Source organism: Rhinolophus sinicus, linkage group LG15 (genome assembly GCF_036562045.2).
Source record: "Rhinolophus sinicus isolate RSC01 linkage group LG15, ASM3656204v1, whole genome shotgun sequence".
Classification (NCBI taxonomy): domain Eukaryota; kingdom Metazoa; phylum Chordata; class Mammalia; order Chiroptera; family Rhinolophidae; genus Rhinolophus; species Rhinolophus sinicus.
This window is the reverse complement of record NC_133764.1, coordinates 45,900,409-45,926,540: the sequence shown is the minus strand read 5'-3', so window position 1 is coordinate 45,926,540 and position 26,132 is coordinate 45,900,409. Positions and strand designations below refer to the sequence as shown.

The 26,132-nt window shown below is 51.2% G+C and overlaps 1 protein-coding gene across 9 annotated transcripts in view; it reads right to left on the bottom strand.

Annotated features, from left to right (window-relative positions):
• Nucleotides 1-1,992: 1,992 nt before the first annotated feature.
• Nucleotides 1,993-26,132, bottom strand: part of ARHGAP23 (Rho GTPase activating protein 23) — a 74,730-nt gene continuing 50,590 nt past the window's right edge. For 8 of the 9 annotated variants that reach the window (XM_074319821.1, XM_074319824.1, XM_019740567.2 and 5 more), the window contains 12 exons: nucleotides 25,631-25,692; nucleotides 25,245-25,375; nucleotides 24,495-24,616; nucleotides 23,965-24,120; nucleotides 20,356-20,434; nucleotides 17,949-18,022; nucleotides 17,588-17,677; nucleotides 16,822-16,947; nucleotides 11,060-11,101; nucleotides 10,396-10,492; nucleotides 8,241-8,272; nucleotides 1,993-4,403 (listed from right to left, as the gene is read on the bottom strand). In XM_074319821.1, the coding sequence (XP_074175922.1) occupies nucleotides 3,372-4,403; nucleotides 8,241-8,272; nucleotides 10,396-10,492; nucleotides 11,060-11,101; nucleotides 16,822-16,947; nucleotides 17,588-17,677; nucleotides 17,949-18,022; nucleotides 20,356-20,434; nucleotides 23,965-24,120; nucleotides 24,495-24,616; nucleotides 25,245-25,375; nucleotides 25,631-25,692 (2,043 nt within the window). In that variant the 3' untranslated portion in view covers nucleotides 1,993-3,371. Of the gene's footprint in view, nucleotides 4,404-8,240; nucleotides 8,273-9,938; nucleotides 9,962-10,395; nucleotides 10,493-11,059; nucleotides 11,102-16,821; nucleotides 16,948-17,587; nucleotides 17,678-17,948; nucleotides 18,023-20,355; nucleotides 20,435-23,964; nucleotides 24,121-24,494; nucleotides 24,617-25,244; nucleotides 25,376-25,630; nucleotides 25,693-26,132 lie in introns of all 9 variants that reach the window. The other variant, XM_074319826.1, reaches the window with a different exon arrangement.

Below are 26,132 nucleotides of genomic sequence, written 5' to 3'. Positions count from 1 at the left end.
TTTAAACCTCACAACGTGGCTGTAGGTATGATTACCTCCATTTTACTGATGGGAAAGGCTGATTGAGCAAAGATTTGATTGACATCAGGTTGGCCTCAGCGTCGGATCGTAAATGACAGAAGGGACTGCTTTACAAATGCAAACCTGGGGAAGCCTTCATCTTCTCTCCCTGTGTGCACATCTCCTCTGAGTCCCCAGTGCATTTTCTTCCTCCTTGATCTCTGAGTGACTTAAGTGATCCCAGAGTTCACGGGGTGACTGAGCACAGTCCACAGTGCTGGGGTCTTGGGCCTGCGGCCACCATGCCCTTTAGTTCTGGGTCCTTTGCATTTCCATAGGAATTTTAGGATCAGCTTCTCAATATCTGCCCCCCAAAACCAAAACGATAGGATTTTAATAGGGATTGTGTTGAAGCTATAGATCAATTTAAGGAATCAACTATAAATTGCTTCTGGGACTCTTTCTTGGTCAGCCAGCCTAGCTACCGTTTGCTTCCTTTACAGTATATTTTTGAGTAATTTTCATAGTGGTTGCTCTGGGGATTACAACTAGCGTCTTAATTGAAATCTATATCATTCAGATTAATACTAACTTAATTTTAATAGTGTTCAAAAACTTTGCTTCATTATAGCTCTAGTCCCTCCTCACTGTTTCACACCATTCTTCTCATGCAAATTTTACCATTATACATTATAAGCCTGTCAACAGTTTTGTGATTCTTGCTTTATGCAATTGCCTTTTATTTATTTATTTGCCTTTTAAAGACAGAATTACAGACCAAAAAAAAAAGAATTATAAATAAAAATGTTTATATTGTCTTCCATAATACCTAGTTACCTTTACTGGAGTTCTTTATTTCTTTGTGTGGATTCAAGTTATCATCTAGTGTACTTTCATTTCAGCTTCCAGGACTCCCTTTAGTATTTCTTACAGGGCAGGTCTGCTAATGACAAATTGTTTTTCTTTACTGGAAATGTCTTCATTTCTTCTTTTTTTTTTGAAGGCAAATTGAAGGAGAGCAGGGTTTTGATCCATTCTCATCCAAAGCCTACGAAAGCCTAGAGAAGGTGGCCCAATGGTTAGGAAACCGTGTCCTTACTCTGGACTTAGATTTATCCTGCCTGGCTCCACCACTTACTGTGTCACTTGGACAAGTAATGTCACCTCTCTGTGCCTTAGTTTCCTCAGACATAAAATGGAGAGAACAATGATGCGGAGCTCAAAAGGGTGTTGGAGGATTGACGTAAGATCTGCAAAGCCCTTGGGGCCAGTGTGAGCCCACAATAACACCAGCTCTCAGCTAGTTTGCCAAACAAAAACCTATGGGGCAGAGGTGGAGGAAAGGGGGGGATTCAGTGAGTCATTGAGCTCTTCCCAGCTGCAGGGCCCCTCTCTAGGTTCTCTTTGATGACTGTCACCTGCTTTTCCTACAGATGGATACTAAGCTCCTCAGAGGCAGCCTGGAAGCTGGCAGGGACAACATAGAAGGAGGGCCATCCCATGTTGTAAGCTTACACATGTGAATAAGACAATGGACAAAATCTATGCTGTCCTCTTGGGATATTTTCTGGGCCGGGACTGCCTATGATGACAGCTGGCGAGGATGGGCCCCACCAGTGGCCTAGGCCTTGCCCAAGCCTCCTGTCTTCTGGGCAGCACCCCTGGACCATTTTGAAGGTCCAAGAAGGCCTGAGAAGGAAGGTGCCTGTGCACTTGTCTGGCCTCTGCAGGAATAGAGAGCAAATACCTGGACACCTTCTGTGCAATGAGGGTCCCCACCCTTCCATCTTGTATTCTGTTCCTGTGTCATTGCTATTACCAGCCTCCCAGGATGGGAAACCTACAGAACTACCAGGAGGTAGAGCTTTGTCTCCACTCTGCCACCACCTAGTCCAGCCCTATCGTGCTCCCTCTGTGGGCCAGGCACCTCTCTTCCCCCACCTCAGCCCCACTCTGGCCCTCTCCTCCCTCCAGAACAAGTGACACAGCTGATTCATGCCTCGAGGAAGGCCATTTATTTCCGAGATATAGACTATACTTTTAAGACAGGACTTTTCAGAAGCAGGAAATCTTAGTTGTCGCCTAGAGAGGTGTGTCAAGGACACAGTGAAAGGAGACATGCGGACCGTGGGGCTGGAGGCTTACCCAACAGTTACAACACTTCTTTAAATGAGCAAAACATCTTTAAAAATCCTTATAAATTCTTTATAATATGTTACACATTTAGAGACAATATTTACAATAAAAGGAAGGGGGAGGGAGGAGAGAGAAATCTACAGCAAATCTTTGCATAAACCAAGAGGACAGCTAGACACGCGGTAGGGTTCACAGCCCCTGTGGGCTTGGGCTTCCCTGGAATGAGTGAGGGCTCGTGTGGGAGGCCTGGTGATGGGAGGTCTATTTACAATGTTGGGAGGAGAGGGGGCTGGGTCCCGCCCATCCGGAAGGAAGAGACAGAACTCAGACCTCATAAATCAGTGTATGTTTCTACCACCGCTTCTAAAGGGCAGAAGGTGGGGTCTGTGTGCCTGAGTTGTGGAAGAAGCAGGCACAGCTGGAAGAACAAAGAGAGGGGCAAGGGAGGTATAGCAGGGGGAACCCTGGATCTTCCCCAAACTATCTGGAGAATGGGTAGTTCCACCATGGTCAAAGCGCTTGGGGGGTGATTTAGAGGCTGGCAAAAGTTTGGTGGGGGAGTGAGCCTGGTGAGTGTCTGTCTTGCCCCTGTGGAGTGGCCCCAACCCCTTTCTCTGGCTCTGACAAGCAGCAGGGGGGAAGGATCCCTGTGTGCACCAAAGACAGGGAACCTTAATGGGGGTGGGAATGGGGAGACAAGGCAGCAGGGGTGGCAGATGTTGCTATTGGAAACACCTTTGGACAGTGACTACACACCCTCGCACACACAACCCCTCTCCCATGGACACCACTGCCCTACACCTCTCCCCAGACATACATACACAACATACCCCCCACCCCCAGCCCCCAGCTAGGAGCTAGGAGCTAATGGGTGTGGGCAGAGCAAAGAAGGAAGAGCCAGCATCACCCAGTATCTTTCCTTTTGTCTTTAGTCTGAGACTTGGGAGTTCCCTATCTACACCCCATGACTGAGAAGGGTCCCTAAGTGCGGACGCAGTAAGGCCCAGAAGGGCACACTGTCATTTATCCAGGGGACACAAACCCCTAGCAGACTATCCCCTCTCCTTACCCCTGGAGCCCCTCCCTGCCATTCACTACCCACCGCCTGTCAATTCCAGCACACAAATTGGAGACACGGTCTCACCCAGGGGCAACAGAAGAGGTGTAAGGCAGAGGACACGCCTGTTTCCCAAGGGGTGCGAAGTGGGGGCGGCGCAGGGAAGGGAGGGAGCTGGTTACAGACACTGATGGAGGCGGGAGGCGGCCGAGCGGCGAGGAGGCTGGCTCTGCAGTGCCCCTGGGTCCCCAGGCGTGGGCGGCAACGAGGCCGCTGACGACGGGGCCCGCGCCTTGGTGGACTCCAGGCTGCTGAGGCCTGAGTCCTTGTTGTCACTGTGGGCCCGAGGGACCGCGGGCTCTGGGGAGCCCCCTCCGCTCAGTTCCTTCCACTCGTTGAAGTTGAGGTCGGTCAGCGGGCTCTGCACCACCACGGTGTGGCGGCGCCAGCTGCTCCGGCGCCGCCGCGTCTCGGGCGACAGCGGTCGCCGCAGCCGCACAGCCAGCATGTCGTCGGCAGTGCCACGGAGGCGCAGCCGCAAAGCCTCAAGGCGCGAGGGCCGCGCGCCCAGCGCCGCCGCCACCGCCGCCGCCGGTCGCAGCGACTCCTGGCTGCTGGACGAGGCTGAGCCCGCTGGCTCTACGACGCGGGGGCCGCTCCGTCCCGCGCCCGCGCCCTCGCCGTCCGGGCGGCTTCGGGCCAGGCGGCGCCGAGCCAGGGTGTCGCAGGGCATCAAGTGGTGCGAGCTGAAGGAGGGCCGCCGCGCCAGATGCCCCCCGGGCGCCGCGACACCCTCAGTGTCCGTCTCCACGTGGCTCAGCTCGCTGCGCTCGTCGTCGGCCTCGTCCCCTGCGCCGGCCCGCCGCCCCCCGGCGCCCGAGCACACACTGCGGTCCATGGTGGACAGCGTGGAGTAGCCCGACACGATGGAGCGCGTGTCCGCGGCCGGCCGCTCCTCCTGCGCCGCCGGGGGGCTGAGGCGCCCTGGGGCCTCGGGGGCGGCAGCGCCCGGCAGCCGCTCCTCGGGCTGGTCCTGGGTCCCCGGCGCCCCCACCCCGGGCTTGTGCACCTCCTGCTCCGAGTCGTCGTCTGTGCTGCTGCCCAGCCCCCGCGCCTCCCGCCGCTTCTTCCGCTTGCGGTTGACAGCCGAGATGAAGGAGATCGCCAGCATCTCCCGGGCATACGGCTCCTTCTTGGGGGCCCATGAACCCTGGGTGGGCGACAGGTCAGTATGCAGGAGGCGCCCAGACTTGCGCCAGCATGGCCCTCTCTTCCAGCCCCAGGCCAGAGGGCCTCAGCTCCCTTCACGTTCCCACCTGGACACCCCTCCCCCACCCCGAGTACTATGGCACCCATCTCAACAGGTCCAGCCCAGCCCAGCATCCCCACTGGCATCATAAACCGTTCCTCCTGGACCACTGTCCCAGCTGGAGTGTCACTATCCACTCTAGAGACTACCCTTCCGCCCCTCTCCCAGCCCTGAGGTCTCTCCTCCTTATCCCTTTCAGACTTAATCTAGACTCTCAGCTCTTTCCTGTGAGCTGGGGGCTGGTCTAGAAACTCTGCCACCCCTAACTTCATTCCATTCTCCATATCCAGCGCTAGATAAATCCTTCTAGACACAGCTCTGTTAAGTCTCTCAACAGTGAATAGTATTTGTTTGAACCCATTACACATAGACTGTCCTGGGTTATACCTAATCACCAGAGCCTGGCAGGGACCTTTCTCTGACCACAGCTCCTAGGCCCCGCCCTCTCCACTCCCTCCCACCTGGGAAACCTGCCTTTCCACCTACTCAGCATGTACAGGCCTCTCCAGGCAACTCACCCAACTTCACTTCCCTTTCCCACAGCCATCCCCTCAGCACCCCACCCTGATAATTCCCAACCCTAGATCAATCCAAATGCCAGCTCTGCTGCCAAAAGTGCTAAAAGGCCTGGCACCATCCAATGATTTGGATTGAAGTCACTCCCAAATTGTGATTTCCATACCCCAAATGGGAAACTTCCCGGCTGCTGTTCTCAGGGCTAAGCCGGGCAGTGTGTTTTGGTCCTGGCCTTCCCCAATCCCCCAGCAGAAGCCATGCTGCGATCACTGCCTCCTCCAACCTGGGTTTTAGTCCTCCCTTTCTGGCCTCTCCTCTGCCTTCTGGGGGCTCTTTGTTCCCCTCTTAAACCTTAAGATGCCATGTGCCCAGGGCTCTGTCTCAGCCCCGTCTTCTCTCTCTGTTCACGTTGCCTGGGAAGTATTCTTCCTCAACATCCTTGCTGCCAAGGCCTCCTGGTCCGACACCAAACTCTATTTGAGCTTAGAACTCTCCTTCCAAATGCAAGTTCATCTTTACTAGGGTGTCTGCAGGCACCGGGAACTCACCTCTCTAGAACCACAGTATGCTCTCTACCCCTGCCCCAAACCACCTCCATTCATGTGCCCCACTTTTAGGTGATCTCTGATTCCTCCCTCTCCCCTCCTCTCAATTCTCCTCCTAAAGTGACTCCCAAAGTCATCTCATCCCCATCATCCTCCATTCGGGCCCTCATTCTGCCTTTTCCGGGCCTTTCTGCCCTCTCACCCTCTCCCAATAGGACTCTGCCTCCACCCTGCCTCACCCCAGTCCCTTCTCCTTCGAAGCAATCAATTCTTTAAGGGAAAGCAGGACTCCGGTCACCTCTGGTCTCTCCAGGACCCCACTCCCACCAGGATAAAGCAAAGACACAGCGCCCTTCACAACCGGGTCCCAGTTTTCCCAGCCTGGTGTCCTTCCTGTCCTGACCCCAACCCCAACACAGCCTTCACTCTGGCCATGCTGACCTACAAACCCTTCCCTCAATATGACTTGCACTTGAACACTGGCAGCCTTTAGTCGCCACCCTGGAACCCCACGCCATTTGCGGATGAGCTCTTACTCCTCCTACCAGGCCCAGCTCAAACATGGCACCACTTTCTGTGCAGCCATCTCCCAGCCCTCTCTGGCTGAACTGGGAAATCCCTTCTCTGTTCCCATAGCCCTTTGAAAATACATCTACACCAGCTCTTCTCATATCAGAATAGCTTTGTTTGCATATTATCTATATCAAACTCTGAGCTCCTTGAGAGCAAGGTCTGTGGTTTATGTGTGTTTGCATCCACGATTCCTGGCACAAGCCTGGGACATAATAGGTGCTCAATAAATTTAAAGTGAATGAACAAATGGGTGAGTGGAGTCCCCTCAACATAGGAAGCCCTGCAGAAGCAGATGCTGGGCTGGAATGAGCTACCCTTGAACCCCTCTTCACAAGCCACCTCCTATTTCATCCACAGTGTAATAAGGAGTGGAGACCACATCCTATGCGCCCTCTCTCACATCAGTTAGTTCTGAGGAAGCTGGAGCATGTCAGGGATTCAGGATTTACAGGCACGTGGTCCTGGGTCATGGCTGCCTATACTACACAACTGTAGAGTGCACCCCTGGAGTTCTGCGACATGGCAGCACCGCTATGAGCAATCTGAGGCACATGGTGGCCTGTGCCACTTTCTTTCCTGGCCATGCCCTCTGAGAGACTTGAGAGGCCACTAGGACTATCTGATCACATTACTTTATCCTGATTAGTTATAGAAGCAATGAGATCAGAATAGTCACTGCCAGGGAATGCAGAGGTCAGTAGGTTCACATAAAGGTCAAGTGGTCAGTCCAGGAGAGGCGATGGGAAACCGAGGGGCTAGCAGGTGCAATGGATGGAAGGGACAAAAAGCTAATTTCAGGTCACTATAATGAACATGCTCCCTGCCACAGCAGTCTTGTGATGGAGTGAACTCCCCATCACCAGAGGTGTGCAGACAGAGGCTATATGGAGAGGTTACAGGGGACCTCTGCACCAAACTAGAGCAGCCTTCCTTCTTTTTTTCCAGTGCATTCATCTGACAATAGCTACCTGCTCGATGTCAGGCACAGTGGACTTGCTGGGACCTAGCCAGTGCTTAGAGATCCAGACAGTAATGAGCCCAGTTTGGCCAGTCAACGTTCACCTGATTTCACTGACTACTGTGGACAGAATTGTGCCCTGCCCCTCAAATCCATACACTGAAGCCCCAACCTCCAATATGATAGTATTTGGAGATGGGGCCTTCGGGAGGTAATTAGGTTTAGAAGAGGTCATGAGAGTGGGGCCCTTATGGTGGCATTAGTGCTCTTGTAAGAAGAGATATGATAGAGCTTTCTGGCTTTTCCTGTCTGTCATGAGGACACATGAAGGCAGCCGTCTACAAGCCTGGAAGAGAGCTCTCACCAGAAACACACCGTGCCGACACCTCGATCTTGGATCTAGCCTTCAGAACTGAGAGAAAATAAATTTCTGTTGTTTAAGCCATCCAATCTATGGTATTTTGTATGGCAGCTAAGACACTCTTCCTGGCCATCAAGCTCTAACCTAATAGTTGGGCAGCGTCTGCCTGGGGCAGGCATCATCACCTGACAGGTTTGGTCTTAGAGGGCAGGTTGGAGCAGGCGACCAGCTGGCTGTGAGACCTGGTTCAAAGAGCCAGCTCTGGTTTTATTGATTTTCTCAATTGTTCTTGATATCATTGATTTCTGCTCTTATCTTTATTATTTCCTTCCTTCTGCTTACTTGGGCTCTCCAAAGACTTTAAACAGTAGATATATGGGGCATATCTGTTGTTAACCCAATTTATGGGGATAAACATTAGCCATCATTTACAGACGAGGAAGTTGAGGATCAGAAAGAGGTTAAGTAACTTGCCCAGTGCCCCAAAGCTTCCAGTGGAGCTAGAACTGAAACCCAGGACTCTCTGCTTCTAACCACTGAACACACTGCCTCTCAGCCACCTAACTCCCAAGCCAGATCCTTCCATTATACCAGATGCCTCACCAAACACAGCCAAAGCAAACGACTTTTCAGTTTATCTTGGACACTCAGCGTTTCCCACCTGCCTTCCTAGTGATCATCAACTTTCCACAGAGTCCAACTGCAAGTCTCCCAATTCTCGTGACCGAAAAACAAAGTGGGCTGGCTTATGTAGGGTTAGGCTTCAGAATTGCCTTGGCACTTACCTTGGACTTGGCTGAAGTACAGGTGGTGGAATCTGTTGGTGAGAACAGAAAGAAAAATGAAAATTGGATCAGGGCAAGAGCAGGCTGAGTCTTGTGAACATAATTCCCTCTCCTCAAAGGCTTCAGAAACCAGGGAGTTCAGAAACCTGAGATCTCCCTGAGCGTGGAGAGTGTGATGGGCCCCTGATGTCATTTCCCATGGGATAGGGATGAGGCAGAAAATGATGTCAGTCACCACTTCCTTTTCTGGCAGGAAGTGACATCAGGCTTCCAGCCACTTGACCCTCATTTGCCCAGGGTTAAGGGCAAGGGGGGGCTTTTCTTTGGGTCCTGTTCCTCTCACCACCCTCCTGTCCCTGTTCCTCTGAAGCACTACAGAGAAAATGCCAAATATCAGACGTAGTCCACAAAACCACAACAGTGAGACACAGCAAATCACAGATGCTCTGGAGAAATGGAGACCACACAGTGAGTGCATAGAGAGGTGGGTGCCCTACATCCACCCTTACCCCCACTTCCAGGACATAAGAAGGAAGAGGACCATTTGAATGATCTAGTACAGGGGCAGACATGAAGCGGGCGGGACACAGGAGGTAGAGAGGGCTGGTGACTAAAGCCTTCATAGGTTCCATCTCCAGACCTGAGATCAATCTGCCCGTATGGGGCATGGCCCCAGTTTATAACCGAAGTTATGAAGAAGAGTAAAATCATTATTACCTCAATGGGACGTGGGTCCCACTCCCTTAATATCACTGGGGTGGAGAAGGAACCAGAAATGAGTCTTGGCAGTGTCCTCTCCAGGACTGGGGAGGGAGCAGGCTGATCCAAGGACCTCTGGGGGTCCGACAGGGCAGTGAGCAGTGCGGTTAATCCATACTCTCTGGCAAGCAAGTTAGATGCGTCCTCCCCAGCCCGCCCCGCACACGGTGAGAGGGGCAGATGGGCTCACCACACAGCGACACACATGGGGCAGGCGAGTGGCAGCGGGTGATTAGAAGAGATCCGGTCTCCTCTCTGCTATCCCCACCCCATGTCCTTTGGGTCCCTTCCCCAGCCTGTCTCTTGCAACTAGGGGTGCTGTGGTATGCCTCCATTAGAGACAGGAGCGGTCAAAATACTAAGGACAGGTCACCCACAGGGTGGGAGGCGTTAGTGGCTGGAGCCAAGAAGGCACTGGGCAATCCTGTGTCTCTGGGCTACTCTGCTATGACAGGGCCAGAGGAACAGAACTAGGACTCAAGGGCTGAGTGACCAGGGGCACTGGTTTCAGAAGCAGAAAAAGCCAGTCCTCGAAGGTGATCGAGACAGGAGCGACAGCTTTAGAGAGGCTTCTAAGGCTGGCATCACTAATGTCTGCAGAGGCTGGGTCCCACTACCGCCAAGCCTCCCCTGCCCAGACAACCAGAAGTGGCTGAGCTCAGCACAGAGAGAAGGCCGCAAAGTGGGGGACTGCGGGAGGGCAGCCATACGGCACCCAGACTTCCTGGCAAGGGGGACAGGATCTGGCTCCAGCAAGTGCCTCCTTCCTCCTGAGAAGCGGCTTTCATGTAGGAGGGCACTGGGCTGGGGATTGTTAACCAGCGTGGGGAACTGGCATGTCAGGGTGAGGTCCTCTCAGCCTGGGACACCTCTGCCTGCCCAGCCTTCTTATAATCACCCGCCACTGTTAGTGACCGAGGCTGCAACGCCACACTGTACCCTTTAAATCTCCAACAGGTCCGCTGGAGGAGGGGAAGGAGAGGAGAAGAGAAGGGACAGGATCCAGGGGATGGGAGGAGAGTACAGGGAGAAGAGGGAGAGACAGAGGGGTGCAAGGAGAAAAGGAAGAAAAATTAAAAAGAGTAACATGCCCAGAAGGACACAGTCCATAAGAAATAAAAAGCTCAGGAAAGAAACCAGTGAAGGAGGGCAAACAAAGCTCCTACCCAGCCCTGGGGCGGGGGCAGCTGAGCAGATGAGGAGGTGGGCACACAGGCAAGCTGGACCTCCCCAGAGAGGAAGAAGGCCCTGCCACAGCCCCTTCTCAGTGGTGGGGGCAGAGAAGGGCCCGGCTGAGGCAGGAGCAGGGAAGCTGGGAGCCTAGCCAGGCATCAGGGACCCTCAGGAATACAGAGCCCACCCCCACCCCCACCCCTTCCCTGGCTCCTGCACTCACCTGAACCTGGGTCACCAGGGGGCACTGTCCTGCCAATGTTGGGCAGGAGGTACTCGATGTTGGGCACTGACTGAGGCTCCTTGTCATCCACAGGGGTCTGCAAACAGGAGGAGGGTCAGCCAGCATGCCCTCAGATGGCTGGACTGCAGATCCCACAGAACGGGGTGCCCTGAAGACAGGGCCCATGTCTCCTCCATCAGACTGGGGCTCACCAGGGCAGCGACTGTCTCCCTCATCAATCAGGCACTCTTGAGGGCAGGTCTTACATGCCCCAGATGGACTGTTTTGTAACTTTCCCAACACCCTCATTGAACCCTGCAGGCCCAAACTGTTCCCACAGTTCAGGGGAGGAACTGTATCTCCCCCATCAGACAGGACCTTCCTATAACATATCCTTTAGGTGGGGTCTGCCTGTGCTACTGGACTCTATTTCCTTAGGGCAAGGCCTACATCTGCCCCCTTAGAATGAGGGCTCATAAAGGCAAGGATTGAGTCCCCCATCAGATCGGAGGCTCCTGAGGAGAGAGTCTATGTTTCCTCCATCAGACTGTGGATGCCACATGGTCAGGGACCTGTCCCTGCTTGAGTCTTGCTGCTCCCGCCACCTGAGATGAGGACCCACCTCAGACCAGACCCCACCCCATCTGCCCTCTGCATCACTTACTCTCTCCCCCTTGTCCTCAGCGTCACTGAAGAACCAGTCTGACTGCAGAGGAGACAAAAGGAAGTGATCAATCAGCATGGGAAGGGGCTGAAGGAAGACAGGGAGACAGAGGCTCCCAACCTACTCAGTCCAGAGAACCCACTCAGGTGCCAGATGGAACAGGCAAGGAGGAGGCACAAAGAAGCCAAGGGTCCCCCCTCTTCCCAACAAAACCCAGGCTGGCCTGGTTGCTAGAGAGGTCTCAGAGGGAAGTTGATAGATCCTGGAACCCAACTCCACAGACTATGAGAAACTCTTGGGGAGAGAAAAGGTTGGACCCCAGTGTGGGAGGGAAATGCAGCCTGGAGTGAGAGAGGGTCTGAGTAGAGATGGATGACCGGCTCAGGGAGAGCTTCTCTCTGCCTATTTTTCATTAAACACTGTCCAGCACTCATCACTTTGGCTGGCTCCCTACTGCAAGCTAGAAGCAGCGCCATCTACTGCCAGTTGGGCCCACTGCAGGGAGAAGGCCTGCCAGGGATGATAGAACTGAGTGTACCATACACCAGCAGTAGGCTCAACTCTTACAACTGGGGTGGCACTCCCCTCACCCAGAAAAGGGAAGTGCCTGGAAGGAGGTGTTAGGAGATTCCCTGAAGGGCAGGCAGGCAACAAGTTTCTCATAAATGCCAAACGGGATAGAAATTAAAGTAAACATCCCACTCTTAAATATATTTCGTGAAATTTGAGAATCTTGAAGATATAAAACTCTAAAAGTTTTCTGAAAAACAAAAACAGATTGCTTACAAATGAACAAGTATCAGCTGTAACTAGAATTCTCAGCAGCAAAAGACACAAGAAGACTAGGAAGTAATATTCACAATGTATTGTTGGACTACGAATGCAGGAATTTTGAAACTAGAATTTTATACCCTGCTAAATTCTCATTTAAGTTTGAGTATGAAATAAAGCTATTCTAAGACATCAGCAAGTACTACACAAAGACCCTCTTAACTGAGTACATGAGTAAGTAAAGAAATGAATCCAGGGTGGAGCAACAAACTCTTGAGAAGTAAGGATGGACAGTAGTGTAGAAAAGTCCATTGTTATCAAACCAAGCAAACAAACACAGACACACACACACACACACACACTGTATTCATGACAATCTGGAATTCAAATTTAGAGGGAGAAACCAGTGACAGGTAAAAGGACACTAAGGTACTTGGCTTTTAGATATAGAAGGAAGACATAGACACTGATGAGCTTTAGAAATTGATAGTGAAAACCAAACATAAGTATGGATTTTATAATTGCATGTTTTTCATATCAGGAAAAAAAAATCAATCCATCAAAGCAAGGCATGGTAGACCAAAAAAAGAGATAAAATAAAAATGTGGTAAACATCAACAAAAAAAGGCATTTAAAAAAAAGACATTTAAGATAGCAGAATTAAGTTCTAACAGTACAGAAATTACAATAAAGTTAGCTAAGCTCACCGAAAGTTAAAACACAGAGAGAATATTATACACATTTAAGGCTATCCATGTATTTAAAATAAGTATATAAAAGGTGGATTGGAAGGATACATATTAACCTGTTAGAGTGGGTACTTATGGGGTGGGGGCACAGTAGGGTCAGGAATGAACAAGGAGACTTGCAAGGTTGATTATGACCAAGTGCCATGAACCTCAGTTATTATTCATCAAAATCTGGCATATGATTGACTCAAATAAGCAGCACAGAAGAGAAACAAGAAAGAGACATATGAGAAGAGTGAGAGAGGACAAGAAAGAAATGCAACATCTGGAGTCAGTCATCTTGGATCCAAGTTCACCTCAGTCAAATTACTTCTCTGAGTCTACTTACTTATCTGTAAAATGGGCATAATATGAGTATCTACTTCAAAAATTGTAGTGAGGATTAAAACAGAATACTGTATGGCTAATACCAAGAAGACAAGAAATAACAGGCATTGGTGTGGATGTGGAGAAAAGGGAACCCTTGTGCACTGTTGGTGAGAATGTAAATTGGTCCAGCCACTATAAAAAACAGTATGGAGGTTCCTCAAAAAATTATTCAGCCATAAAAAATAATCTTGCCATTTGTGACTACATAGATGGATCTTGAGCGTATTATGCTAAGTAAAATAAGTCAGACAGAGAAAGACAAATACCATATAATGTCACTTATATGTGGGATCTAAAAAATAAATAAATCTGAGCTCCTACCATGTTTCCCTGAAAATAAGACCTAGCCAGACAATCAGCTCTAATGAGTCTTTTGGAGCAAAAATTAACATAAGACCCGGTATTATTATATTGTCTTGTATTATATTATATGTTATGTTATGTTATATTATATTAAAGACCCGGTTTCATATTATAGTAAAATAAAACCAGGTCTTATATTAATTTTTGCTCCAAAAGACACATTAGAGCTGACTGTCCGGCTAGGTCTTATTTTCGGGGAAACACGGTAGATAGAGACCAAATTGGTGGTTGCCAGAGGCAAGGAGGTGGGGGAGTGGGATGCGTGTAATAGATAAAGGTGGTCAAAGGTACACCCAGTTACAAAATTAATAAGTCATGGGGATGTACTGTACATGGGGATATAATATACAATATGGTGACTATAGTTAATAATACTGTATTGTGTATTTGAAAGTTGCTGAGAGTAGATTTTAAAAGTTCTCATCACAAGAAAAAAAATGTAACTATGGATGGTGACAGATATTAACTAGACTTACTGTGCTGATCATTTCACAATATATACAAATAGCGAACCATTATGTTGTATACCTGAAGCTAATATAATGTTATATGTTTATTAAATCTCAATTATTAAAAAAATTTAAAAATAATGAAAGATGTAAAACATTTAGTACAACACATTGTTAGTATATAATAAATGTCAGCTATTATTATTAAAAAGTGAGGTTACCCAGATACAAGCTGACCAGAGGGGGCACTACGTAGCCAGCCTTTAATTCAGGTGTGAGGGTACCCAAAAATGCTCCAGGAACCCGGAAGTCTAAGGACGCTTCCAGGTGGCCCACGTTTCTCTGGAAGAATTCATACTAGCTTGTTTAGAATTTACCCTGCTTTTGCACATTGTTCCCTCAGCCTAGAATGCTCTTTCTCCCTTCTCTGCCTATCTAATTTCCTCATGGTCTTTTAAGACAGTTCAAGAACTTCCGACTACCGACCCAGCCCGACACCCAGGGCTGGGCTGGGTCCTTCTGTGGGGCTTCCCTGGGCATAGCCCAGAGCATGAAGAAGTCATGTCTTCAGTGGGCAGTGTTCCTTCAGAGCAGGGCCTGAGTTCCACACGTCTCTGTGTTCCCAGTACCTGTGAGGCTCTGGCATGGAATAACGACAATGACGACGACGATAGCTAACTCTTATATAACACTAACTGCTGGGCACCATTTTGTGCTTTACAGATATTAATTCATGTAACCGTCACAATACCACTGCGAAGTAAGTACTATTATTATCTCTACTTTCAGAGGCACAAAGACAGTAAGTAAGTAACTCAGCATATAAGGAGCAGAGCCAGGGTTCAACCTCAGGCAGGCTGGCTTCACAGCCAGTGCCCTCAACTGATACACCAGTGGTTCTCAACAGGGGTGATTTTGAACCCCCTAGGGGGCATCTGGCAATGTCTGGAAACATTTTCAATTGTCACAACTGGACGGATGCTCCTGGCATCTAGCCAGAGATGCTGCTAAACATCCTGTAATACACAGGGCAGCACCCCACAATGAGTGATCTGGCCCTGAAGGTCACTAGTACCAAGGTTGAAAAATGCCACTGTACACATAGTAGGTATCACTATGTCTGCTGAGTGAATAAATGAACGTTGATAAGGTCTTTGTTTGAGTTCCAATTAACTCAGTAAACATAGGTATGAGCTGGTTGGTGACTTGCCAAACCCCTGGTTTTGCTCATCTCTACTCTGCCATCATCTTGCTGTGTGACCCTGGGCAAGTCACTGTTCCTGTTCACACCTCAGTTTGCACCGTCTATATGATGTGAGGACAGGTTTGAGACCTTAAGGCCTTTTCCAGCTCTGCTGCCCAAAGGTTCCACAGATGACAGGAGCCCCAAGCAGGGGAGGCCAAGTGATGGCTTCAGCTGGAACTCCCAGCAGGAGGTCATGTCACCCACTAACTCCTACCATCCACTGACATGTCAGGGGTGCTCAGAGTCAGAGCCACAAGTCTGACCCCTGCCTGGGATTGTCACTACACTGATCCCCGGCTACAGAGCCTCTGGGCTAACAGAACCTGGCAAACCTGGGTAGAGGGTGAGCTTAAGGGGTCTGCTGAGGGGGAAACTCATTCCCTCACCCACCATCCAGGGATGATTATGATCAAATGCCAAGGAGGTGAAGAATGGAGGGTAGCCAGCTCCCTTAGTTCCCAGGAGTGAATCCCTGGGTGGGGAAGCCCAGACTGGTATAACCTCAACGGCCATTCATTCATTCAATAAACACTGAGTGTTCACTATGCGCCAGGTACTAAGCTCGGTACGTGTAATACACCTGTAAAGGAGCCCCCTCCCCGACCCTGCCCAGAGGAGAGGCTGCTATTGGCTCAGGACTTCCCTCAGGGTTATGGGGGAGAGTAAGGAGACACACTGTGGGCCTCTTTCTCCCTGCTGCTGCTGACAGCCCTGCTGGCCACAGGCCTCAAGCATCCAAGCACTTTTCCAGGAGTGGTGGGGCCAGCCTCTTTCTCTTCCTCACTGCTCCCCCCCCAAGCACACACTCACGGGGCTCCAAGGGGGCTCCTTTTTGATCAGAGAGCTGAACTTTTCCAAGGGAGATAAGCTTCCCCAGACTAAGGCCTCATCAGGATTCCTGACACTGCCCAGTGGCCCTGGCCTGACAGCTCTGGAGTGGGAGTCCAGGCCAGTGGTCCCAACGTTAAGTTGAAAATGGGCCTAGGAGCCCTGACCACACAGTGAATGAAGAAAACAAATAGGCAAGGCCAGTCAGCATAACCAAAAGTGACCCCACTGCCTCATTTCGCTGACCCTGGCCAGCCCTCTTTCTAGGACAGAATCTGCCCTCCCAGTAGGTGGGGAGGAAAGCACGGGCTTTGGTCAGACAGACCCAGGTTAAAATCCTGGGCTGCCATGTATTATCTGTGTGACCTTCAGCAAGTCACTTTGCTTCTCTGAGGCCCAGTTTCCTCACCTATAAAATGAAGGTAACATGATCCCTTCCCTAAAGTGTCTATGAGGTGCAGGAGGCTGAGGCTCCCCTTCCTCTGACCAGCTGCCAATCTTATCTCCCGGCAGGAGGGGATCTGGTTCTGCCCTTTGAGGGCTGGACTACAGCTCATACCAAGATTTGGAAATGGAAAAATTTAAGAGGATTCATAAAGAAATCCCTGAGCATCCCAGCAGGGGTCAGTGCTGCCCTGGGTTTGGCTCTGGAAGACGAAGTTCTCCTGCGCCCTCTGTTGGCCATTCTCGGTTCTCATCCGTTCGTGGACAATAACAAGAATCCCCTGCCTGTCCTCCCTCTGACCCTCACACATATCTTGGAAGCTCCGGGGCCTCCTGATTCTCCTGCTGGGAATGTGACATCCCAGAACAACAGTGATTCTAGGATCCATTCCTGTTTGGCCTTGAAACACAGCCTATAAAGGGGATTCACCATCCCAGCTGCATTTTCTTAAGCTGCCTCATCCTTCCCTGAGAACATCCACACTCAGGCAAACAGGAGCGAGGTGCCCAGGGGGACACGCCCCAGCCAGGGTAGCTGCTTACGTGCTGGATCAGAGTCTCCACAATCTTATAACGGTCGGGCATGTGGGTCACCATGTCTGCCATGTTGTCCTCGGACGTCCTCACCAGCGTTGGCCCGAACACCAGGGCAAGGTTCCGGGGCTCCATCTGGGCAGGGGAGGGAGCAGGCCAGCATCAGTGACACTGTGAGCCTGACTCCAGTGCCCCAGGCCTCCCTTACTCTGGGCCCCTTAGGATGTCCTGATCATACCCTAAGATGTCCCTCACTTATGGGCTGGGCACGGGCTTGCATGGGCATGGAGGTGCCTGGGAAGGAGAGCACAGCCAGATTTCAGCTCCACTCACTCCCAGGCCTCTAGTAGCCATGGGCAGTGCCCACACTATACACCGATACTGTGCTAGTAGTGGGAGATCCCACAGGAGGGACCCGAGGTCCCAAGGGTCTTTTAGGACTGGGAGAAATCCTATAGTCCCCTCACTTTTGCTGCTGCAGAACCAGAAGATATCAGTGGTGTGTTTAGGGAAACGCAGAATAAGAGGGTAGAACTCCATCAGCTGCAGGGGGACTGTGGCTCTGGGTCTCTGGAAGACCTCTGAAACTCAGGAAATGGCTCTGAGGGAGAAGCACTGGCCAGCATGTAGCGCTGGGGTGGGGATAGAATGACCTTGAAGGAGGAGGGCATGTCTAGAGGGCCTTGAGATTTCTGACCCAGAGGAGCTCGGAATACGCTGAGGAGCCCCAGGTACGTGTCCCTCCCCCACACTCCATGCCAGAGCCCCCACCTACCTTGTTTTTCTCTGAGTGGTCAGCAATGGTCTTCAGATGGCTCACTAGGAATTTGAGTGTTTCATAGTAGTGTCCTGGAAGGTCCCGAATCTGGGCGGGAGAGAGAAGGGACATGGAACCAGGCTGTCAGTAGACCCCTCTGTCCACCACGCCCCAAAGCGGCTCCCACTGCCATATCTCAGGGGGCCTGGAATCTACCTCTAGCTACCCCCTTGTACAGATAGAGACACTGAGGCCCAGAGTAGAGAAGGGCTTCCCACTGTTGCAGAGCGAGTCAGTGGCACTGGACTCTGGGCCTCCTGGGACAGTAGTGCTCCCAGCCCAGTCTATATTTTGCCCAACAGCACCTCTCCTTTCTTACCAGCTTCCGCAGTGTCTTCATCCGCTCCCTCGAGTCTTCAATACGATTGGCCTCGATGAAGTCGTTGTATTTATCTAGAACACAGGGAAGACACACACAGGGAAGACCGTTTAGAGACGTGGGAGGCAGCGCCTTCTCCAACAGTCAAGGTGGGTGGCTTCCAGGCTGAAAGCCCCGGCTGGCTGAGCCGGCCCACGCTGTTCCAGTTTCAGGGAGCTCTGTGGCCTTGTGTGCATGTGATCAAATCCACCACAGTTGCACTCAGGTGTACACCTGACCTGGGGTCGCCCAGGGGGGTTCATTTGGGAAGAAATAAGACCTGAGTTGCATGTTCATACTGGAAAAGGGGCCCCTGCACCAGTCTCCAGGACAAGGATATCACGTGGTCAGAAGAGACAGTTACCTAGAAAAAGGGAGGGGCTTTTCAGCCTCCAGACACCCTACCCTACCTATGTCAGGATCCCCCCAACTCCCTTCAGAAGAAGTCCGTGGGGAACTTTTAAAATGGAACGTGGCTAGTTTATTCTAAAATCCATCTGGATGAATAAATGTACAAGGACAGCCAAGAATATTTTTTAGAGGAAGAATGATGGGGGAGAAGAATGATACTGAAACACACTAAAAAGATAGGAAAGCTAAAGCAGCGGAACTGGTAGGGAAAGATGAGTAAGGACGGGGCAGAAAGGAGGGAAACAGGCCATGCAGATCTTTACTATGTGATAAAGGCAGCCCTTCAAATCAGTGTGGAAGGAATGAAGGTGTCAGTAAATGTCCCTGAGACAATTAGCTATCTTGTTGGGGGGGTGGGGAGGATATCCATTTCTAGCTCACATAATACACATAATTGCATTACAGAGCCAAATAGAAAAGTTATTAAAATAATGGAAAAATAAGGAAATAGTTTTATAATCATAAAGCCTCCCTAACCATGAGATACAGAATCTATAAAACATTAACAATTTTGACACTTAAAATAATTGTTTCCAACTTCTCTACTGAAAAGTTAAAAGGCAAACCAGAAGATCAGGACAAATATTTGCAAAAACTAACAAAGGATTAATATCCATAATATACAAAAGCTTGTCTCCTACAAGTCAATATGAAAAAAAGACAGACAATCGAATAGAAAAATGGGCACATAGTCTGAACAGGCAATTACAGAGGAAATAGAAAAGACCAATAAACTAATGAAAAGAGGGTTAATCTTCCCAGTAATGAGGGAAATTAAAATTAAAACAATAAGATGCCATTTCCCCTATCTGAGTAGCAAAAGTTTAAAACATTAATAACATCCAGTGTTGACGGCAGTGGTGGGAAGCCAAAACTCTCTTATGCTGTTAGTGGGGGTGTGCATAGGCCCTCCTTCTCAGAGTGCCACGTGACATTAGCTGTCAAAAATGTTTATCAGGACTTTGACCTAGCAATTCTACATCTAGGAATCTACCACGAGGACACCAAGCCAGGCGTGCAGGGACATACTCAAGGAAAGTCACTGCAACATGTTTTGTCACAGCAAAAATTTGAAGACAACCTAAATATCCATCAACCGGGGAGTGATTAGAAGAATTACATTCTATTCAGACTATGACATACTATGTAGTTGATTTACCAAAAAATGAGGTAGAGCTCTTTGTACTGACATGACTAAATCTCAGAATCACAAGCCTCCTTCTGTTAAGAACCCACCAGTGGTGTGCTGAGGCCTGCTTACCCTGCTGCCTGACGGCCAACTGTGTACATTGCTTCCCAGCTCCACATTGGTGACAGTGTATCAGTGGCTTGAAATCAGTCACGAGGGAAGTATTTACACCATGGAAATTGGAAAATGCTACAGATCAAGGCTTTTTTCCCCCAGAGAGCCAGATATTAAACATTTACCAGCACACCAATGAATGCACCCAACTCCAAACCCTATGTACGCATGTGTGTCTTTGTCGTATGTGTCAGAGGCTCTGAAAGGAAACACAAAAGATTGCTAATAAGCAGCTCAACAAATGGTCAAGAGCTGGGCTCTGGAGCTGGGTGCCTGGAGCTGAATCCTGGCACTGACACTTACAGCCTGTGAGACCTTGGGTAAGTCATTTAACCTCCCTGTGCCTCGGTTTCCTCATCTGTAAAGTGGAGATAATAGTACATACCTCCTGGAGTTGTTGAAGAGAGTAGTGCTTGGCACATAGGAAATGCTCAGAGAATGTTAGTATAACCTCGGGAGACAGGGAGTGGGAGAATGACAAAGACCTTTGTGTTTATTCGTATCTACACTACCTGAGTTTTTTACAAGCACGCTTCTTTTGTATTAAAATAAAAACCTAAAAAGTAAAACTAACAAACCCAATTTAAAAAGTGGTCAGGGTGCCGCAGAGACAGGTATCCCTCCTCCCATCCTCTATTTCCACCCCTTACTCACCATCGGTGAAAAGAGGCTCAGGTAGCTTCCGGAAGAAAGACTTGAGCAGGCTGCTGATCACATTGAGGTCTTGCCAGCGCTGGGGAGAGGGCAAAGATGTCAGGCCACAGGCAAGCCAAGCCAAGTGCCCAAACCCCCATGTCCCCCAGGTCCAGGTGTAGGGCCAGCCAGGCCCAGCCCAGGTGACCATGCCTCCATGCTAGTCCAGCCCTAGACCCCAGCCCAGCCGAGCCCAGGCCCTCCCTGGGATCCACTCACACCAAGCTCTGCCCACACCAGGAATCTCTGGGCTACGGAGACTCATCGAGGCAGCAGAACAGAGTCCTCAGCGATGTCCTAGCCCCCCTACCATCTGACCCCAGCCTGTCCTTGCTCTATCCAGCCCCGTGAGCTCCAACATGTGCCCATCCACAGAAAGTACCAGGTGCCTTCTTTGGTCCGGACACTCTGAGGGACAGAAGTAAGCGAAACCCCCACGTTTCACTTACTACTTCTTACTTCTTACTTCCAATGAGTCTGCCCATTGGACCTTCATCGTGCCTGCTAGTGCCAACTCCTGCTTCCCCGTGCTCCCCATTTCGCAGAGAATCATCCTTGGACCCCCCTGTCCTTATCATTGGCATAGTACACGTTCATGCACAGTGCCTTCCTGTCTCAGGCCCTTTGCAGTTGCTTATTCCTTCCACTAGAACTCTCCTCACCCTGCCCTCCACATGACCAGCTCCTCACCCTGTCTACATGTCACCTCTTCAGAGAGGCCTGTTCTGACTGTCACAGCTAAAGCAGCCGCCATTGCCATTGCTCTGTCATCTGTATCACAGCCCTGACTTTGTTTCTTCCGTGGCACTTATCACAATTTGTCATTATTATATATATTCGTTTTCTAGTTCCTGCCTAGCTCCCTGGCGGAAATGTAAGCTCCATAAGGGGCAGGGATCCTGTCTGTCTAATTCCCTACTGTGTTCCTATCACCAAGCTAGTTCTGTTAACCTGGCACTTTAAAGATCTAAATCAGGAATTCTGCCCTCCCCCCCTGCCCCAGGGACATTTGGCAACCATTTTGGTTTTCACAACTGGGGGAGGCCAGAGATGTTGCTAAACTTCCTCCAATGCACAACAAAAAATTATTTTGTTCAAAGTGTCAAGGGTGAGAAAACTCTGGTCTAAATGATGGTTGTTGAATACTAGAATGAATTAAGAACAGCCGGGTCATTTCCCTTCTGTCCACCAGGCGGCACCATCACCTTGTACAAAGTCAAGGATAACAACCCTGCCCGGAACTGCTCAGAGTAACTCATGCCCAGAAAGCAACATAATACCCTCAACAGACAGGCAACTGGACAATACACATGTTCAAAGACACACAGCTCAACAATACACATGCTCGCTACAATGGATCTACAGCTTAAGGCCTGACAATCCCACAACTACTACCCTCCCCGCAGGCTCAACAGGAGTTAGATTCTTAACACACACTTAACTTCCAGCACTGCCCCCTCCCCCCACCACCAACAAATGACACCACTGATGTCTAAGACAAAACCACATACCCAATGCACTCGGCACACCCCCACCCAAGGCCCTCTTCTCCCTCCTCAGGCCTAGATAATGTGCTCTGGTACATACCCACCCCTACCCAGCGCAGTGCCTGCCACCTTCCTCCATCCGCTCCTGGCCCTGAGGCCTGGGCTCTTCTCATCTCCCAGCTGTCAAACCCAAGGCCTTGCCCTGTCCTTCCTGACCCCTCCTATGTGCAAGGTCTGCCCCTCGTCCCCATCCTCCCGAGCTCCTCTCCTTCTGCCCACTCACAGGGCACTTCTGATGTCCACTCTCCCTGAATAGCAGCTCCCTCCATCTCATCTCCATGCCCCAGCATGACCCTACACCCACTCTCCACTTTACTCTTGGTCTAATGCCTGATTATGCCATCACCCCATGTGGGTGACTTACCATCATCCCAAATCCAATGGGACCACTACCTGACCCAGCCTCCCTCTCCCGTCCTACGCCCCAGTTTCTGCCAGGGTTAGATACCACCAGCTCCCAGCTCAAACTTTTGGCCCTTCCTGCCCCACCTTCCTCCCTCTTATACAACCAGCTCCGAGAGCTGCTCCCATCTTCCTCATTCCCCTGGGACCACTGAGCCCTCCTGGTCCCTTGGCACTGCCAATATATCGGTAGTTTCTTTCCTAGATGTCCTGCTCTGGGCCTTCCTCAGTCATATCCATTAGCTATAAGATAAAGCACTACTCTTTCTCATTGATGCCTCTCTAGCTGAAGAGCCATCGAAGGCTCTCTATTGTCCATTAGATCAAGGTCAAAGGCAATAGTGGAGTCATGAAAATCTCTCTGTCTCCTGCCCTGGCCCTCACCCTCCCCACTGCCAAGCCCAGGAGGTGGGTCCTTTCTCTGTCCTGACACTCAGCACTTTCTCTGGGGTTTTGGAAAATGCCGTCATGCCGTGCCTAGGCTGCCTTCCTGTCCAGCTGCCACCTCCTATGCATCCCTTGAAGATTCCAACACTCAAGCCTCCCATCTGCTCCAGCCCTTAGCATCCTCCCCTTCCTCACCACACAATCTGGTCCTTGATGAGACACCAGCCTTTTCCCTTGCCCACGATCTCACACATACTTGTCTTCTCTCCCCACTCCCTTTTCCAGGGCAGGAAGACTGTCACGTATCACATGAGGCTTCATGGTATGTGACTCATGGGACTTCACCGCCCAGCTCTGTTGTTTTCTAAAACTTCTTTTTCAGCAGAGCCCCTTTTGTCACATAAAACTGTCCATGAAAATCCAACAGAGAGGGGTTGCTCTAGTTCAAGCAAGGATGGGGGTCGCGACCCGGCCCTGGTCCTCCACAGCACATCTGGGGAAACTTAAGATTCTGGAAAACACAGTCAGAACCACTGGCTCTGCTGAAACCTCTTAAGTGTGGCTGTCATATCCCTTCACGAGCTGGTCTCATCTGACCAGTCTCTTCCCGTGTTGCAGCCCCCAAATTTCTGGCTGCTCCAGAAAACACCATCTACTTCCCTTCTTCTAAGCCAGTGGTCCACAGCCATGGCCCATAGGCCAAAACCACCCAGCAGCTGGTTTTGCATGGCCCTTGAGCTAAGAATGAATTTTACATTTTTAAAGGATTGTGAAAATAAAGAAGGAGGAGGAAGAAGAGGAGAAAGAGAAGGAGGAAGGTATGCAACAGAGACTATATGGTAACCAAAGCCTACAATACTTGCTACCTGGCCTTTTACAGAGAAGGTGTGTTGACTACTGGCAAGCCTTCAGAGTCTACGTCTTTACCCAGGCCGTTCCCACTGCCTGCAATCCCTTACCCGGCTTTTACTGGCTTTTAGTGAACTCTACTCATCCGTAAGGCCCAAAACTGTTGCCCTTGAGACTCTGGCCAGGGATCCCTAAGCCATGACTGCATCTATCTGTTCAGCCTCAGGGGGGTGATGCCCACCCCCAGGGCTGGCCTGCAAAGGGTAGGTCCCATCTTGCCCATCTTGGTGCCCTGGCCCAGTGCCACACACATCGCAGGGTGCAATGAACACAATAGACATGCACGCCCCCTGGGCCCTCCCCACAGCCCCCCAGCTGCACCCACCTCATCCTGCGGGTTGATGTCACTGGGCCCACGGTTGAGCTGCTCCTGCAGGCTGGACACCACTGCATTGTTGCCTGGCACTCGGTAAATGCCCGTGGACTCCAGCCCACGTGCCTCCACAATGCGACAGCACGCAGCCACAATCTGGGGGACGCGCTGGAGACACAGGCAGGGTATGGGTGTTAGAGAGTGTGAGGGCAACCAGTGGGCCAGAGGAGGTGGGGAGGCCAAGATGGGGGCAATACAAGGCCCAGCTGCTGCCAGGAACCCTATGAGGGGACTAAAGGCCCTCACTGCCTCCAGTCTGGGGGTTAGAAATAACCCCCAAGCCTTGCCGTGGTCTGAGAAGGGGCATCAGCCGGGGGTCAGGGATTCTGGGCTCTGCCTCAGCTCTGCTGCTCCCTCCCTGGGCTCCCACAGCTGTGTCTGCATGTAAAGTGGACAGCTGCTTCCGAAGTCCCTTGCACCTCTGACATCCATGCCTTGGCCTCCCAGTTCCCTGCCTGCTATGCAGTGTTGTGGGGACGCACCTGGTTCTCTGTGGCTGGCTGGCACTCCTCCAGCCGGACCCCAAATGCTCTGGGGGCTGCTTTCTTGTTCTTCTTGATGATGTTGATGCCCCAGGGGCTTTTGGGGGCAGCAACACTGTCATCTGGGATGGGGAGCAGAGGGCGCCAGGGTGAGCTGGGCCTGAGGAGGGGCAGCAGCCGAGCAGCCGCACTCACCCGCCACATCCACACGTGTTTGGACAGGTGGGGACTCTGTCAGAGAAGCCACTGGGACGCTGGGGGCAGATGGGAAGTTATATCCCACGTGTGAAGGCTGAGGGATGAGGGTGTTCACCCCAGAGGAGAGCAGCCTCAGAGTAATGTAGGGACTTCTGTGTGGCCTCCAGGGCTGACACAGCAAGGTGACAGCCATGGATTCTGGTACAGCCAAAAGAGCTTTCTAACAGCCAAAAGTGTGTGTAGATGGAAAAGGTTGCCTCCAGAGAGGGCAAGCCTGCTGCCACTGAAGGGACATAGCAGAGACTGGACGACCACCCAGCAGGGCTGTCGTGGAGGGATAGCAGGCTCCAGGCGCTTTAAGGCCTGTGACCCTGAGAGGCCCAGACCTTCACAGGCATCCACACAGGCAGACGTACACACACACACACACACACACACACACACACACGTGCACATACACTCACAGGCCCTCCCCTCCCATTCAGACCCACAGGCTTGACTCCCACCCTCCACTTGCATGCACGTCACCCCTTAGCAGCCACCTCCTCCTACCTTTGCTTCCTGCAGGCTGGTCCTGAGTCCTGAGGCCACGTGCAGCACTCTGTTTGAGGAACTCAGACTTGAGGCCCCCCAGGCCACGAGAGCCTTTTGGGGAGGAATCAGCTTTAGGCCCAGAGCCATGGCTGTGTAGAAAGAGGGGGAGAAGAGGAGTCTTCATCTGGGTGACCCAGCATGCCACCTGCCCTAGCCTCCCCCACTTTGGACCTCCCCTCCATCCCTGAGGCAAACCCTCCACACCCTTCTGGGACTGGAGGCCTCAAGGCCCCTGCCACCCTCCCAGGCTGCCCTCTAGTCTGGAGGTGAACCAGAAGGACAACTGTTGCCCAGAGTGCCCCCCACTACATGGCCAGGACTGCTCCATGAGGGCTGGGCCTCACCTCACTTTTCGGTAATCATTAAGCTTCTTGCTGATCAGAGCTTGGTTGGCACAGCCGGGGTCCTGGAGGAAAGGGAAGAGAGAGCAGATGCTGTCAGTGCCCACAGCCAGTCCACTCCAGGGCTCATCCCTTGGGCTTGCCTCCCCTCTCCTCCATCTGCCAGCTGGAGGGTATAGACCCTGGAGCGAGAAAGACCAGTGTTCGACTTCCAAGCACCCCACCAGCTGTGTGGCCTTGGGTAATCCACTTAACCTCTCTCAGCCTCAGTCTCCTCAGCAGTAACAGGGGCATAACATGGCAACCTCAGGGTTGGGGTGCAGAATTATGCACACAGCACTTGTCATAGTCCTGCCAAGGCACAGGGGAGGTGCCCCATGAGGGACAGCTATTGCGATAATGAAGGTGACTTGGGATCTGTGACCATTCCCTGCTGGGAACAGCCCAGCCAGGCCTCCCAAAGTAAGAGACCAGATTCCAGGTACTTTCCTCCTTGCAGCAAAAA